This window comes from Oryza sativa, chromosome 10 (genome assembly GCF_034140825.1).
Source record: "Oryza sativa Japonica Group chromosome 10, ASM3414082v1".
Lineage (NCBI taxonomy): Eukaryota > Viridiplantae > Streptophyta > Magnoliopsida > Poales > Poaceae > Oryza > Oryza sativa.
In genome coordinates, this window is record NC_089044.1 from 23,138,523 (window position 1) to 23,155,321 (window position 16,799).

At 40.1% G+C, this 16,799-nt stretch overlaps 2 protein-coding genes and 1 non-coding gene across 3 annotated transcripts; 2 read left to right on the forward strand and 1 right to left on the reverse strand.

Moving 5' to 3' along the window:
• The first annotated feature begins 1,804 nt into the window (after positions 1 to 1,804).
• TRNAS-GCU (transfer RNA serine (anticodon GCU)) lies at positions 1,805 to 1,892 on the forward strand. Its single transcript has one exon. It is a non-coding gene; the product is annotated as a tRNA-Ser (tRNA).
• A 4,833-nt stretch (positions 1,893 to 6,725) lies between these two features.
• On the forward strand, positions 6,726 to 10,159 carry LOC4349426 (10 kDa chaperonin 1, chloroplastic). Its single transcript, XM_015757573.3, has 6 exons — positions 6,726 to 7,026; positions 7,134 to 7,184; positions 8,252 to 8,317; positions 8,404 to 8,451; positions 9,665 to 9,694; positions 9,892 to 10,159. The coding sequence occupies exons 1-6, from the start codon at positions 6,868 to 6,870 to the stop codon at positions 9,958 to 9,960; spliced, it is 423 nt and encodes a 140-aa protein (XP_015613059.1). The 5' UTR covers positions 6,726 to 6,867; the 3' UTR covers positions 9,961 to 10,159.
• Positions 10,160 to 11,606: 1,447 nt separating this feature from the next.
• On the reverse strand, positions 11,607 to 14,598 carry LOC4349427 (peroxidase 57). The gene is made up of 4 exons (XM_015758271.3): positions 13,791 to 14,598; positions 13,258 to 13,437; positions 12,988 to 13,150; positions 11,607 to 12,163 (listed from the first exon to the last, which is right to left on the reverse strand). The coding sequence occupies exons 1-4, from the start codon at positions 14,058 to 14,060 to the stop codon at positions 11,754 to 11,756; spliced, it is 1,023 nt and encodes a 340-aa protein (XP_015613757.1). The 5' UTR covers positions 14,061 to 14,598; the 3' UTR covers positions 11,607 to 11,753.
• Positions 14,599 to 16,799: the final 2,201 nt, after the last annotated feature.

Genomic DNA, 16,799 nt, shown 5'->3' on the forward strand with positions numbered 1-16,799 from the left:
AATAGCATAAAGAAATGTAACCAACGTTTATTGGAAAAAGCAACACCAAAGATTTGGGACCAAAAGCGATTAGCGGTGACCATTGAATAAGTTTCTTCAGCTTGAGTTGGGTTAAAAGCGCGGAAGGTATTTGCACCATCACCGTCCTCAAATAGAGTGTTTTCCACGGTTGCCCCATGAATAGCGCATAGCAGAGCCGCACCTAATACTCCGGCAACTCCCATCATATGAAATGGGTTCAACGTCCAATTATGAAATCCTTGGAAGAAGAGGATGAATCGAAATATCGCTGCTACGCCAAAACTCGGCGCAAAGAACCAACCGGATTGCCCCAGTGGATAAATCAGGAATACGGAAACAAAAACAACGATTGGGCCAGAGAATGAAATTGCATTATAAGGCCGCAATTGAACAGACCGAGCAAGTTCAAATTGACGTAACATGAAACCTATTAGTGCAAAAGCCCCATAGAGAGCAACAAAAGTCCACAGACCACCTAATTGACACCAACGAGTAAAATCCCCTTGTGCTTCCGGGCCCCATAGTAGCAACAAAGAGTGTGCTAAACTATTGGCAGGGGTGGAAACTGCCGCGGTTAAGAAATTGCAACCTTCCAAATAGGAACTCGCCAATCCATGGGTATACCAAGAAGTTACAAAAGTTGTCCCTGTAAACCAACCTCCTAAAGCGAAATAAGCACAAGGAAAAAGCAATAGGCCAGACCATCCTACAAAAACAAAACGGTCCCTTCGTAACCAGTCGTCCATAATATCAAACAAATCATTTTCTTCTTTAGTAACTCTACCAAGGGCTATAGTCATAGTGATCCTCCTATTCAATTACTTCAACCATTTCCGAGCACCTTATATCACTTCCAAGGCATACGATAGATTATCTGTGGACGATTTTTTCTCGTTCAATGCCTTTTTTCAATGGTCTCGAAGATAGAAATTTTGCATTTTTATCTATGGGGTCACAGCCGAGGTCGTGGTAAATCCATGAATTTGATTCAATTAGTTTTTCTTATACTATAGAAATAAACATTGGAATTCAGGATTATTCCATGATTCCTATTTCCAAGAAAGCCTATTTTTTAAGGGAAAAATGAAAAAAAGTAACCTCTCTTTTCCCACTCGCTCTCTATTGCATGGGTATAAGAACAAAAATAGGATTCTGAAAAAAAGTAAAGATATTGAAAAGAAAAATTGACTTTCGAAATCCATTTTTATGTGTAGCGGAAAGGGGTTGCGATTTCTTCTTATTCCTATAGAACATCTAGTAACAAGAATATGAAATAGTAAATAGCGAGAAATTCTTGCCTTGCGTGGTCTAAGTCTAAGGAAATACAAAAAAATCCACTTATACAATTTCATCTACATCGAATTTATATATCAGAATAGCGGATAGAGGCCTCATTCAAGGAGTCAGGTCCACTTACTTTATCTTTCTTTCCAATTTTATGGGGTGGGTTGGTTTGATAAGACCCCTTTTTGCTTTGTTGATAAATAATAAAAAAAGAGTTTTTTTCTATAACCTGCTTGTTTTATTATAACAAGTCCTATATGGAAATGCCTGCTGAAGAGAAAATCTATCTGATTGTCTTTTAGCCAATATCCAATTTTAGAATTAGAAAGAAAAAAGAAGAATTTTCTTCTTTTTTTTATTAACATTAAGAAAAAAGAATATAACTAAAATGGAATTGGCAATATAATTTTTTTGAACTTTTGAAAGAAAAAGGAAGGATTTTTTGCAATCGTTATTTCTTGCCTCTGTCATATCACGGAAACCTTTCGATTTGGAACGGGGAGAGATGGCTGAGTGGACTAAAGCGGCGGATTGCTAATCCGTTGTACAATTTTTTTGTACCGAGGGTTCGAATCCCTCTCTTTCCGCCCCCTCGGATCGTTTGGGACTTTCGAATTGGAAGGAATTCTGACCCCCGGATTTTCTCGTAGATAAATGTATGAAACAAATCCAATTTGTAAGAAAAAATTTTGGATTTTTACTCGTCACGCCCAGGATTACGTCCTGGATCATTAGATAAGAATCCAAAGATAAAGAGGGAAACAAAGAATATCACTACTGTATAAACAAAAAGTTTGAGAGTAAGCATTACATAATCTCCAAGATTTTTTTTAAGGAATAGATTACCCGTTTTTCCTTACCACACAAATCCACTAGGATGGGTTTTGTTTATTTTGACACCTAAAAATGCAAAAATCAATTTTTGAAAAAAATTGCAAGAATTGATTTATAATAAGCACTCTTATCAATAAATTAGGTTAGGTATTGTGCGGTTACCTAAAGATACCTGCTCAACGTAGATGCAGGGAGTAGAAAGACTGATCCAAATTTATTGCTGCAGCTATACATTCAATGTAGAAGAATTTGAATTTTAGAATCGAAGGTTCATAATATAAGACTTCTCGGCTCTTATCCATATTTCGAATTTTTTTAGAATGAATACATGATTCAATTTGGCAGACAGAGTAGTAAAGATTTCATCGAAAACTTACAGCAGCTTGCCAAACAAAGGCTAATAGAAAAAAGAGTACAGGTATGACAGGCATAAAATCCACGATTGGGTTGAAAATGGCATAAGCTTCGGGCAATTTGGCGAAGAAAAAACTAGTCGGATAAATAATAGAATTAAAACAAATACAGGTTAAACTAAGTATATTAGGCATAACAAGCGTTTCGTTCTTGTAGAGTAGATAATTGGATTTTGATTGAGTTATTTTTCTAAGGGAAAAAGGAAAAGGAGGATTCAAAATCCTTTTTTCTTCGGACTTTCCCAAACACAAAATACCTCCTTGTATTCGCACTCTCAAATGAGAGTGGAAGAAATTCGACTTTCATATATATATATATATATATATATATATATATATATATATATATATATATATATATATATATATATATATATATATATATATATATATATATATATATATATATATATATATATATAATGTGGCAATCGATCGATCTCATCATTTGTTAGATGCATTATCACTTATCTGTGACTTAATTTGTTAATGTAACTTTCAACTTACTTTCTCTGTAGTTTAAAAAATATATTCTAAAACGAAGAAAGTACGTAGGTGGTACCACTGGTACGTTGTCCAGGTAGAGCACACGTGGGCAATGGCGAAGCCAAGATTTAGTGATAGGGGGTGCTGGCCACGAGATGCAAGAACTCACCAGCGCCTCGGTAGACAAAAGTGTGGATCTTGATGGCTCAGTTCATGCTGAGTGGCAGATTGCCCTCACCTCACCTCTTGTTCGCACTAATATACGTGGTCGCCAAAGAATCATTTTTTAAAATTAGGCAACTAAATAGCACCAAATTTACTGAATACATGAATCTATTCATCCTTTTTTAGTTTTGGAGACTTGCAACCGCATCGCTTAGTTGCATTAACTCAGGTAATCACGTATTGGTTAGTTATGTATAGGCTCAACTTGCAACTAACTAATGAGTTAATTGTATGGATTAGATGCCTAATCACCGGGGGTGCATGGGGATGGGGGGTGCCAGGCCCACCCTGGCACCCCGGTGGCTTCGCCACTACACGTGGGAACGAAAATGTATATGCGTGCTACTTTCTCCGTTTTAAATTATAAGTCGTTTTGATGTCAAAGTCAAATTATTGTAAATTTAACTTAAGTTTAGAGACAAATATGTTATAATATTTACAACACCAAATTAATTTCATTAAATCGATAATTGAATATATTTTCATAATATATTTGTCTTGTGTTAAAAATGTTACTATTTTTTTCTATAAATTTAATCAAAATTAAAACAGCCTAACTTTAATCAAAATTAAAATGGTTTATAATCTAATACGGAGCGAGTAGATAAAAAAGACTCTGATATGCAAGTTGTACGTCGACTAGTCGTGTGTCCACCTGCTCGATCGCTTGACCGAGACATGTCATCTGTGAGTAGATTTGGTTTCATCACTTGGTCCGCAAGTTAATTAAACAGTTAACTAATTAATTAATTTGCTCGATTTGCGCTGGCCTCGGGCGTCCTCGACGGCTAACCCAACCTGATTAGTTTAGCGATTAACCTCGTTTAATTCCTGAGTTACGTGTGCTCTGCCGAGAGATTAAAAGCGTATTAATTAATACTCCATCCGTTTTTTAATAGATGACGCCGTTGACTTTTTCTCACATGTTTGACCATTCGTCTTATTCAAAAATTTTATGCAAATGTATAAGATATAAATAACACTTAAAGTACTATAAGAAATAAAATAACTCATAACAAAATAAATTATAATTATGTAAATTTTTTTGAATAAGACAAATGGTCAAACATGTGAGAAAAAGTCAACGGCATCATCTATTAAAAAACGGAGGTGGTATATATTAATCGAGTAACCAATGGCTGCCTCGATCTGTCACGTCATAGATCATCTTTCTTTGACCTTCTTTCACATTAATTTTCCATGTACGCGTCCACATCAGCTAACACACACGTCGGTGCATGTTATATCTTTTTCTTTTTTTAAAATAAGGATTTGAATTACAATATTTGCGTCGTAGGGTTAAATTTACATGTATGGATGAAAACCAACAAAAATTCCGTTTCCACGTGAACGAATTAACCACGTATATTAATTATAGTAGAGTATATTTAGTTTGTTTTCGCCGGTCCAGCATTGTAGCTAGTATATTTGCAAATTAAGTACATGGTTGATGCGTACAGCTGCAGCTTCGTCCCGATGAGGACAAACAAATACCGTCAGTGATATATATAGTACATGTGCTGTTGATGCCGACCTTTGCCAAACTTAATCCATCTCGACGTAATTCACTCTCTCCGACTTATATTAAAGAATCTTTAACTTTTCTCTAAGTCAGCTTTTTTAAAAAAAAATTAACATAATTTATAATATTTCTAACACAAAATAAACTTACTACGAAAATACATTCAATGCTAAAAACTAATTCAGGGTTATATGTTGCTATTTTTTATGTAAGTTTTATCAAATTTTAAAATGTTATATATATGTCTTATATTGCTAAACTGATCGATGGAGTATTTCTCCTGTGTGGCTATATATACTTGCCTCCTACTAGCACTCTACATCTCCTTTACTGATATTTTGTGTAGCCGTCTGAGCCGTCTGAGCCATGCATGCATATAAAAATGTAGGAATAGTAAAAACATAAGAATATTATAGGAATGTATGTGTAAAATAGAGAAATAAAAAATATACGAATTTCTTGTTCTTCGTGCGAAGAATTCTTACAACAAAGAGGGTAGATCGAGTGGACTATTTTTATGTGAAAATATGGGCAACCCTTTGAAATGAATGCATCTACAAGATCTAATTCAAAGGAATCATCAATCCTCTATTTTTCTATTTTTCCTTCACATTTCCTCCCTTCGGAATGAGCCCTTACGGCTTGTTTGGTTGGAGGGAGTTTTTAGAAGGGATTGGGAGTTTAGAGGGATGAGGCTATAAGTGTTTTGTTTGGTTGGGAGACATGTGAATTTTGGTGGGATGGGGATGGGGAATTGAGGAAGGAACTCCCTCCTTTTCAATACCTGGGTAGGGGCAGGTAATTGGGAGAGAATTCCTCATTTACTTTTTCTAAGCAAATCTCAGCCATCCGTTTTTATTAATGACCTAATCTCCAACTAAACTCCCTATCAATTTCTATCACCTCTCCAAACAAGATATTAGGATTAAAAATCAAATTCCCATCTTAATCTCATCATCAATTCCCTCGTGTAAACTCCCGATCCCTTTCCCTCGAGTTACCAAACAAGCCGTTAGTAGGCAGTAGTAGGAGTAGAAGAACAGCCAGTTACCCCCACTAGCTAGTAGGAGTACGTCTTGTACGTCGTATGCATGCATCTGATCGGCCGAATTGAGAAGGATGGATGTGTTTGGGTGGAGGGGGTGGAGAAAATTAAGAAGGATACCTAAAACAAGATAAGTCATAGCATGTTATTAATTAAGTATTAATAATTTAGAACTTAAAAGGAACATATTAATATAATTTTTTAAACAACTTTAATATAGATGTACTTCTTTAATCTTTATAAAAAACACTATAATCTCCTGTATCACGGGAGGCCCATCGATCGTAGGATGTGGTGTCATGTATAGTAGCCAACCCGGCCGGCCAGTGCGTGCAGTGCAGCTAGCTAGCTTGAGCTTGCTACAGTATGCGTGATCCATCCAGATCTCATCTCTCGGCCTGCCCTGCCCCTACGCACATTGATCAGGATCACTGCCAAACCATGACAAATCTGCTGCAAGTGCAATCTACCAATACTATTGTTCACTGTACCACCCTTATCAGTATCTGCATTCTGCAACTCTCTCTGCATTCAGTAACAGTAACTTCGGAACAATTGATTGTACTGTAGGGGTGGGATTGTGATTGGAAAATGAATGAAGGGTTAGGATTAAATGGAAGGGGGAGAATGAATAGTTAGGATTTAATGATGTTTTTTGGTGGGTGGGAAATCATTTCCCTATCTCATTTGCGCCTAAGAGTAATTAATTAACAAAGAACTATATAATCGAAGACCAAATCCACGTCTATATTGGGCCTAATACTGTCCTGGAAATTAAGTTGGGTCGGCATCCTCGGTGTTGATAGTTATAGCCCAGTAGTACATTTGCGGCCCACTAAGAAGCCATCTCCGGAAGCATCGAGAAGGAGAAGCCATCGTCAATCTCATCCTCCTCGACGAAAGAAAGAGGAGCAGAAGCAGATAAGAGAAGCGCCTGTCCTCCTCTCCGGCGAAGCCTCTGCCTCCTCTCCACTTCTTCTAGAACCTTCCGCGCTTCCGTGCTCCCCACCGCCACCTCGCCCGCTCGCTGTCCCCAGATGGCCCCCTCCCTCCTCGCCGCCGCCGCCTCGCCCTTCCTCCTCCACGGCGCCGCCGCCGCCAGTGGCAGCCGCAGGCCGCTCGTCGCCGCCGCCGCCACCGGCCGCCGCGCCGCCTCCTCCCTCCGCGTCGCCGCCCTCAAGTACGACCCTTCCAAGGTAACCGCATTACGGGTGGCTCGAGTTCGAGTTCCAGGGGTTTGGGGGGGTAGGGTTCTGACGTCTGTGCTAATGTGCTATCTGGTGGTGGTGTTGTTGTTGTCCAGGTGGCGCCGCAGTCCGACCGGGTGCTCGTCCGCCTCGAACAGATTCCTGAGGTATCTCGTGCTCCATTGCCTCGCAATGCCCTTTAATTTGCTCTGCATTTTAATTTGTTAGTTCAAGCATTTCAGTTAATTGCTTAGCCATTGTCTGTGGTGATAGCTATTCTGAATGCCTCTAGTTGAGTGAATCCTTTGTTGATGTAGCGTGAATCGAAACATCTAGGTTTAGGTGGAATGCTGGTAATGGTGCAGAAATGGTAGGAAGGTTGTGACTAGGGAGTCAGTTTTTACATATTTAATTTCACTAGGATTAGGCTTCAATTATCATATTTTGGCACTGATACTTGCATAGTTGCAGATATATTATACTCCCTCCATATTTTAATGTATGACGCCGTTGACTTTTTAATCAACGTTTGACCATTCGTCTTATTCAAAAAATTTATGTAATTATCATTTATTTTATTGTGGCTTGATTTATCATCAAATATTTTTTAAGTATGACATAAATATTTTTATATTTGCACAAAAAATTTAAATAAAACGAATGGTCAAACGTTGTTCGAGAAGTCAACGGTGTCATACATTAAAATACGGAGGGAGTAAAATGTAATTTGCCTGCTTTTCAGCTAATGCTTCTTCAGTTATGTTGGAACTTGTGATATATTATCTAGGAAGCTACATGTTTAGGTAGCATAAGAAAATTTTGAATTCTGGAGTGGTGAAGAATTTATCTTTAAACATCAGCACTTCGTTATTTGTCTTACATAGCGCCATTTGTTTACACTAAACTTTGAAATAAGTTAACTACAGAAAATAATTCAGGTGATCCAGTTAGTTTCGTGCCAAAAGACTGCAGAATGTAACACACTGTTCAGCTATCACTGGGTCACTGGGTGACTGGATTGTCTAGGATGGCTACTCTTTTTGTCCGCTATGGCAAATAATCATTATCATAGCATTTTATGAGGAAAAACTTCTGAAAATTTTCTTCGGCCAATCTACAGATGCGTATTTCCATGAAAATCATGTTATGGTTATTCTGAAGTTATAGGCATAGTCACTAGGAGTAGATTATCTTGTAACGTAGCTTATTCTTATAAAACTTTTGACGCCTACAGAAATCTGTTGGAGGAGTCCTGCTGCCAAAATCTGCTGTTAAGTTTGAGAGGTATTTGATGGGTGAGGTAAGATCTTACATTGCCATGCTCTACTCTTATAATTGTTACCTTCACCGGGCTATAATTCCTTAACATCATACTATTTCTGCTAGATTTTGTCTGTTGGTGCTGATGTTAATGAAGTTGAAGCTGGAAAGAAGGTAAACTCTTAATGCATGTTCCGAGTGTGTATGTACGTCAACAAAGGAGAATTCTATGCTTGCAAAACTTTGACATATTATATTCACTTCTGAATAGCACGTACCAGATTGTATGTTATTGCCTGTGGTGTTCTTCACTTTGCATAGTACTTCCATGTACTGCACTACTACATTTAGATTAGATGCAGGGGGGATCTCTAATGACAATTTGTTCTTTATGGGTATAACTAAATTTATGATAACTTACAGTTTGCGCCAGATTTGGTTTTATGTGTAGTTACCTGCAGAAATTGTAATTGCTGTAAGCTTCATCCATTAGAAAATGCAATCTGCATTTTAAAATACTTCCCTTTTAGTATAGCTACTTCCCTTGATCTTTTTGGTGGCGAGAAGTGAGCCCGCCAAGCACTGCTGTGGGATAACACAGTAGAAACTTAAGTGATACTCGGATTGTCGAACATTGAAATCTTAAAATCACTAATATATGAAAAGGCATCAATATTACATTAGTAGGTTTCTCATATATATAAAGGTGCAATATCATGTTAAACACAATACAACATGGAGAAAAAACTGCCCACTACTAATTTTTACTGTGTGCTTAGATGTGGTGCGATGATCCCATGGTCAGCAAGGTCTCATTTGGGCTTGCTTATCTTGTGCTTCTACACAACCTATTAATTTTCCTTTTATTGTATAGTATAAAACGTTGCAATATACTATTAACTTAGCATATTCATATTTCTTGTATGTTATAGGGAAAGATACTTGACTTGCTGCATAGAAATATGCATGAATGTCATGTTAACTGTTTCAAAGATTGCTCCATTAAATGTGAAATGTTTATGTGGCTTAATGAAGCTGAGTGATATCTTTGGTCTTTAGGCAATTTCATTTTTAATGGAAACTCCAGTTTTTGGTCATTAGAGCAGGTGGTTTTTTAATGCAAGCTGATTAGATGCCCATGGCCCGTTGTGTGAATCTGAAACCACTGCTTGATCATTACCTCTTTTATTATGCCCTTCATTTTTCTGTTTCTTTTCCCTGGAGCTCCACTGCAATTCTTGTTTTCACTCTCACTTGTCAAATACAACATATATCTTCTGCTTTCACCTTTACAGTCGGCACAGCTGTTCCGCCTGTGTTCTTTGTATCGCATTAAAATGTCAATTGAACATGATTCACTGACCTGGTTCTGCTTGTGACTTTGCAGGTTCTCTTCTCTGACATAAATGCTTATGAGGTAAATGAATTGGCTTCTCCCTAACGGATACATTTTGTGGTCTTTCTCCTAAGTACTCCCTCCGTCCCAAAAAAAAGGCAACCTAGAAGGGGATGTGACCCCTCCTAGTATAACGAATCTGAAAGGAGGGAGTACGATGCCTTTTTTGGTTTTTGTTCCAGTCATCTGAACGCTCATGGTATTGCATGTACTTGCAGGTGGACCTGGGTACCGATGAGAAGCACTGCTTCTGCCGTGAGTCTGATCTGTTAGCCGTTGTTGAATGAGTTTTTACTCCAAAATCGGAGTGTCCAATTCCACAGGCTAGAACAAATCCCAAATTTATTATCTGCTATGTGATGGCGATGAGTTGAACAATTTGATATGTCATTCTCTACAAATGAATTTTGGCTTCTAGGAGTATAAATTGGGACAGCAAATATCCTATCAATCAATCTTATTCACAGTTACACTAATTTTCTTAAATATATTGATGTCCTGGAGATAAACGAAACATGAATTATGGCTAAAAAAAGGCCAGAGTCTAGAACTTTGACTTGTTTCCAATGCACGGCTGGAGCTTAGAGCTGGCTGCTGAGTGTTGACCGCAATTCTTGCATTAATCAAGCCTTGTGTATCTCTGTGCCAGGGAATGTTACCTTCTGATTTTCTTATGCACTATAGGATGCTTACTGTTTAGATCGCATTATGTACTACAGCTTGGAGTAAAATATTTTGAGAGAGAGAGAGAGAGAGAGAGAGAGAGAGAGAGTGTGTCATAATAGTGGGTAATAGCATTAGTAGGATTCATGCATATACGGGGGTGTTTGGGAGGGAGGTGCTGGCTAAAGTTTAGCCCCTCCCTCCCAAACACCCCGTTAATTAGCTGGAGCCCGGCAGCCGGTTCAAGGTCTGGACTCTGCATAAGATGCCCGGATTAAGAAATTTGCCTCAGCTTTCGTGAGGTTGAAGATTCCCAGCTTCCCAGGCTTCGCTCTCGGGATGCACTACTCTGCTACCTTGTTTGCAGCGAGCACTAGTCGCATTCGCTGGCTCCAGAACCCTTAAAGATGCTTATTGACTAATCCAGCTTACCGTCCCTAGGTTTCTTCTGGTACATGTCAACAGTAGAGGTGAACAGGGCAGTATGTATCACATGCATTTCTCCTTGACCCTTAGAGATTCCCTTCCTGGCCTTAATTTTTCTCTGAGAAGTAAATACTATGTATGGGATTGTTTGGTTCATTGCCAATCCTAACCATACCAATTGTTTTAGCAATGGCAAGAATTGGTTGTGACCATTTGTTTGTTTTGGTAAAGATTGGCATTTGGCAACCGTTTTTGTTTCGTATGCTACCACAAAGGTGTATTTTGGCTTAGGCTCAATTCAACCAAACCAAATAAACCGTCATCCTTTTTTCATTTTTTTTTGCTATAAACCAAATAGAATGACAAATATTTTGGCATCTCCAAATTTTCGGCTTGGTCGAGATTGGATATGCGAACCAAACAAGCCCTATATTCCCTTCGCTCTAAAATAAGTTAATTTATGGTCATAAATCTAGACACATAAGTAAATTTTTGGCTATAAACCTGGACAGTGGTGTCTAGGTTTATCGACTTATTTTGGTACAGGGTGAGTAGTCGTATTATCTTCATTCATAAATATATTATTATTGAGTAAGAGTACCGCTGCTCTTGTATCATGGAGTGTCTTTATTTTTATACGAGCCACGTACAAAACAAAAAGAATCTCAAGGCAGTGATCAAGTACAACTCACAAGGTACTTCTAGTGAAGTAGAGAAGGAAAACACTACTAAATTACTAAAGTGCTACTAGCTAAGCTCCAGTAAATTAATTTGCTAAAATCTTTACTGAAATCAACTACTAATGTATAGTAGAATCATGGATGCAATCATTGACAAGATCAGGAGGGCAAAAGAAAAGAATGAATGTGCATATATGCTCTGGCTGGATGTGCTCATATACTACGATCTCTCTCTCTTTAAATCTGTTTGTTTCTTTGATGGATGTTCTAATTAATTAACTATAGCACTTGGGCATCATGCTCCTAGCTAGTTAATTGGTCCTCCGGCAGTTAGCCCTGATCTCGCCGGCGGCGCCGGTCTTGACGTCGACGGCGGCGAGCTTGTTGAGGGCGTAGGGGAACATGGAGGAGAAGAAGTCGGTGGTGCCGAGGAAGTTGACCATCCAGGCGGTGGCGGCGTGGTCGCCGAGCTTCTGGTCGACGGCGAGGACGCCGCGGCGGTGGAGGATCTGGGAGTAGTAGCTCTTGTCGACGGTGAGGATGCTGGAGGGGTCGTCCAGGTAGACGATGTTGTCGAAGGCCTGGCTCTTTGGGCACGCGAACGTCGTCAGGATCCACACGTATATCGGGTCCATCGACGGGTCCGCCTCGCCGGTGCCGTTGAAGTTGTACAGCCGGTCCTTTATCACCGAGCAGTGTGTCACCCCCACCGTGTGAGCCCCTGCACATATAATATCATGATGCAATTTTATTTTAGAACAGACGCATGGTTGTTTGAGCCATGTTACAATGCCTGATAATAAGCCGTGAAGAAATGAACCAAGTAACCGGAATAAGTTATGGGTAAAACGTTATTACCGGTTTAAAAAGTAATGATGCAAAATGGACTATATTAAATTTAAAATCTAAATTTGGTTGTCACTGATGACCAAGAAGCTAATAGCTTGTCTTTGCAGACACACTATAAACAGAGTATGGTCATATCAGATGGGGAATTGACGGCCAAGATTTTGTAAAGGTTGTAACCCTAAACACAGTGGCCACTGTATCATCATTTTTATATATAGGTGTGTGTGTGTGTGTGATAACGGCTGTGGATCTCACTCTTCCCAATTACCAATGTGTGCCAGCTGATCAATAAAGCATAGCTTCAGATCTCGATCAACAGAATTCTTTAAGTAATTAAACAAATTAACATGATCGATGAGGAAACTGAGTATAGTAGTGCTAATTGAGATTGACGGTAGTAAGTACTCCCACAGATACCATGAACCCCTTTTTAATGCGTAGCACCGGTATACGTGACATTCCATGTGTTTAGCCCCTCGATTATATATTCTGATGCGCTCTGCCCCCGGTCAAATTACGCCAAAGTACTTAAAGTATAAACACATGCACATGGCCTAGTTATCTACTAGCTTCTTTGATTTTGAAAAAAAAAGAACAGTTAATCGATCACAGTTAAGTTCAATTTGTACTCTGTTTTTCTTTTTGTGAAGAAGTTTAATTAGTACTCTGAAGTTGAATTAGTAGTGAGTTAGTTACCCATGAGGATGGCCATGTCGAAGCTGTTGAGGCCCTTCTTGGCGAACATGTCGATGGCGGTGGGGATGTCGACGTCGGGGCCCGGCAGGTCCGCCGCCATCCACGCCTGCGACACCGTCCCGTCCAGCCTCCCCAGCTGCACCTCGTACCGAGGCCCTCCACACTGTTTCGTCATCGCAAATTTGCAGAATGCCAAAATTTTAATTTGGATTTTCGATTCAGAAATGACAAATATGAATTGGAGTATTGGTTTGAGAAATGTGTGTGTACCATGCCGACGGCGTCCCTGGTCGCGGCGACGATGATGTCGGCGCAGGAGACGACGCCGGGGCAGGCCTTCTCGAGCGTGTCCTTGATGTCGTCGATGAGGTCGTAGCCGAAGATGCCGTTGTTCTGCGGCGCCGTCTTCTCCGTGTTTGGCCCATCCAGCAGTATCGACGCGTCACACCCCTGCACCACACACACATGTCCAGATTGTAGCCAATTTGTTAAAATATAGTACATTACTAATTTTGACAATTTAATAATATTGTTAAGTTTTGACGAAATTTCCTGTGTATTTATCAGAGTTTAGTAAAAAAACTAAATGGATGCACATATTTAATAACTTTAAGAAAAATAATATGGTTTGAAATGATATCAATCCGAACAACCCCTATATACATTCATCAGTTAATCATAATAAGATCGAACACAAATTTATCCATCGATTAATTCAGCGATGATTCAGATACAGTATTGATTAATTAGCTGATCGAACTGATCTTGATTAAGAGAGCAGTGTGTATATGGATTGTACGTACGGCGACGAAGCAGTCGTGGAAGATGAGGTGGAGGAGGCCGGCGACCATCCGCTTGTCCCAGGCGAGGCGTGCCTGGACGGCGTCGTGGATGATGCTCTCCACGTCCACCGCCACGCTCGAGTTGCCGCCGCCGCCGTTCACGCACTTGCCGGCGTAGTAGCCGCTCGCCAGCTGCGCTCGGCATCGCCCCGCCGACGACGCGGCGAGCACGAGCACCGCCACCGCCATGGCCAGCCGCGGCACGCCGCCGCCGCCCCGCCGCTGCTGCATTCTCTTGTGTAATCCGCTGTACGCTATCGATTTGTAGCTAGCTACCAACCCTTGATTGATAGATACACGCGCAAGCAAGCAAGCTCAGCTAGCTTTCTCTTCCGGTTAATATGATCTTGTCGCCGGCGAGCTTGCGTTGCCGCACTAGCAATGGCTGTGCTAGTGGCTACTACTCTACTCTACCTTCCTGCAGCTGACTAAGCTAAGCTATACGCGCAGCAGCTGCAGCTGCAGGAGGAGCTAGCTGCTAGCTAGGCAGATGGTGACTTTGCTGCAGCAGAAGCGAATATAAATGTACAGGCTAGCTAGCTTCCCTGCTGCTTGATGTCTCGAATCGAAGCAGCACACAGGATGGAAGATATGGAGGTTGGGATCGACCGGCCAGCTATATATGTAGGTAGGGGAGGAGAGGAGAGGATCGGGAACATGCATGATTAGAAGAAGAAGAACTGAAGAAGAAGATGCAGTGGCAGTGAGATTGCGTGGGGAGTCGTGGGGGCGCGTTCGGATCCTGTGCTACTGTCACTGGCACTCTGCTCTGCGCTGCCACACGTGCCTGCTTTCTTTGCTGGAGTACTTAGCTCGCCGACGCCGGCCGGACGGTGCAAAACCTCATAGTAATTCAGTATACAGTGTAGCTGTTTGTTACTGTTCGTTACGAGATGTACAAGTTGAATTTGAACTTACATGTTTGTAGAGTATTATATCACATGTTAATACACCTTCTCAATTTTTTTCATAACCATTTAAGTGACATGCAAAGAACGAGGGGTTATTCTCTCGAGGGATTAAAATAGTTTCCCTTGTTACTATAAACAAAATTCAGTATACAATACTCATCCTGTGTCATCCCTTAAAAAAAAAGAGAAGAGATCTTATGGAGCACAGAAATTTGACTGCATTGTCTGCAAAACTCACTCTCCATGTATGTAAGCCAAGCGAGCTAGCTTAGGTCTCTGTAATCGTGTGTCAGCATTGTTCAGTTGATCTGCTCATCAGCAACTGCTGGGATTCCAGGATTCTAGTAAATTTACGTCGTTCCTGAAATTATGCTAATAGCGTGTATAAACATACATCACATGAATCCATATATTCACCACCGACTCTCATCTGTCTTCCATGTACTATATGCCATTTTTGAACAGATAGTTATATAGTAGTTCCAGCTGGATCAACTCGTACGGTTTTCAGGAATAATCACCTTTTACCTGTACTACTAGCTAATGTACTTACTGAACAAAAGCAGAGGCAGTGAATCTGTCTTGATCGATGGTAGTAACATTTCTATCCAACTCCTGTTGCCTCTGCTTTAGTTTTCTGTGGATTGCGGCAGGCATTGACCCGGCCGGTTTCAATCCTCCAAATCCATTTTACTGACGCACTACACAATCTTCAATTCCCTGATGCAGTTTTTTTTTCAACTGAACATGTACACCAGCTCAATACAATACAATTCAATCCAATTATCATATGCTTTCCTGCTTTACATATATAAACCTGATTGATCACCTCCTAATTATCACTTGACCAATGTACTCATAAGATCCGCAAATGAAGGAACAACGCGGTCGATGATAATTCTGCATGTGTGTGCTCTACCTGCATAATTCAGGCCAGCTAGGCAGGCAGATGAGCAAATTAAATCGTCATATCGATTTCCTAATATGTTCTGAACCTAGAATCATCATATCGGTTTCAAGAACAATATAAATTGAAGCACTTCTCAATATTAACAATGTAATTAGCTGCTGCGCATGCATGCATTCCAGGTGATTTTAAAAATGATGGGAGTCAACAATGAAATGGTTGCACCGAGGAGAGGGTAGTACCGAAGTAAGCAAAACAAGAAGCTTGAGATGAGCGTGCATGTGATCAACTGGTGGCTCAGTTGGCTGGGGCATGTGCTCTGATTCGTAAACACAAACCTCATTACTAGTAGTACATTATGCCTCCCAAAGAGAAGAGGTCGCCACCTAGCTAGTAGCTTAATTATCTGTAATTAACTTATGATGATATACTAATTGTATTTCTACTACTGCCCAGTTTACAGTTGCAGTTAGTTGTCCGAGGTAGATCAAGCTGCTTGTTATTGCATTCCTAGCATTCATTCATTAATGCACCAAGTAGCTTACTTGGTCTGACAGGGAGATGGAAACACCGGCCTTGCATTTCTTCTTTCAAGTTTCAGCTGACTTCTCACATTTTCAGAAAGCTTAGACCTTCCGGCCAATATAATTTCAGCTCGAACATTAAGGGCTTTTGCTGCTTTGTTCAAGGTCCTGATCTGATTTCTTTTCTGCAACCAACTTTCTTATATAGTGAAGTATGTATATAACTTGTATACTTCACTCCTATTCACAAGTCTTCTGTCATAGACTTTGCTAGAGATCCACGCAAAAAACACTTCTCTGATGATCTATTGTCGTAGTAGGCAGTAGCCATTAGTATAGTGTTGTGAGTCGAAGCTACCTTAATTATTCTCTTCTTCTGTTCATGCATGTGCATTGCGCTTAGCTAGCTAGCAAGATAGTTATAGAGTGATTTGGCTAGCGATATAAGCTAGGGATATATCTATATTGTCTCTGATCTGATCAGTTAAAATTGAAGCAACCAAACATTCATTCATTCAGTCGTTGGCTCGCATATATACAACACAAACAGGCCGGGCAGATCAGATCGATCTGCCACCTAACTATGAAGAACATATGTACTCCGGATCCTACCTGTATAGATGCTCAT

Excerpts from the sequence above, each read along its gene's own strand:
- LOC4349427 (XM_015758271.3), bottom strand. The coding sequence starts at position 14,060 with ATGCAGCAGCGGCGGGGCGGCGGCGGCGTGCCGCGGCTGGCCATGGCG. Across the intron at positions 13,438-13,790 it reads TCCACGACTGCTTCGTCGCC|GGGTGTGACGCGTCGATACT; the intron begins GTACGTACAATC and ends TGTGTGGTGCAG. Across the intron at positions 13,151-13,257 it reads CCAGGGACGCCGTCGGCATG|TGTGGAGGGCCTCGGTACGA; the intron begins GTACACACACAT and ends ATGACGAAACAG.
- LOC4349426 (XM_015757573.3), top strand. The coding sequence starts at position 6,868 with ATGGCCCCCTCCCTCCTCGCCGCCGCCGCCTCGCCCTTCCTCCTCCAC. Across the intron at positions 7,185-8,251 it reads GCCTCGAACAGATTCCTGAG|AAATCTGTTGGAGGAGTCCT; the intron begins GTATCTCGTGCT and ends TGACGCCTACAG. Across the intron at positions 9,695-9,891 it reads CTGACATAAATGCTTATGAG|GTGGACCTGGGTACCGATGA; the intron begins GTAAATGAATTG and ends ATGTACTTGCAG.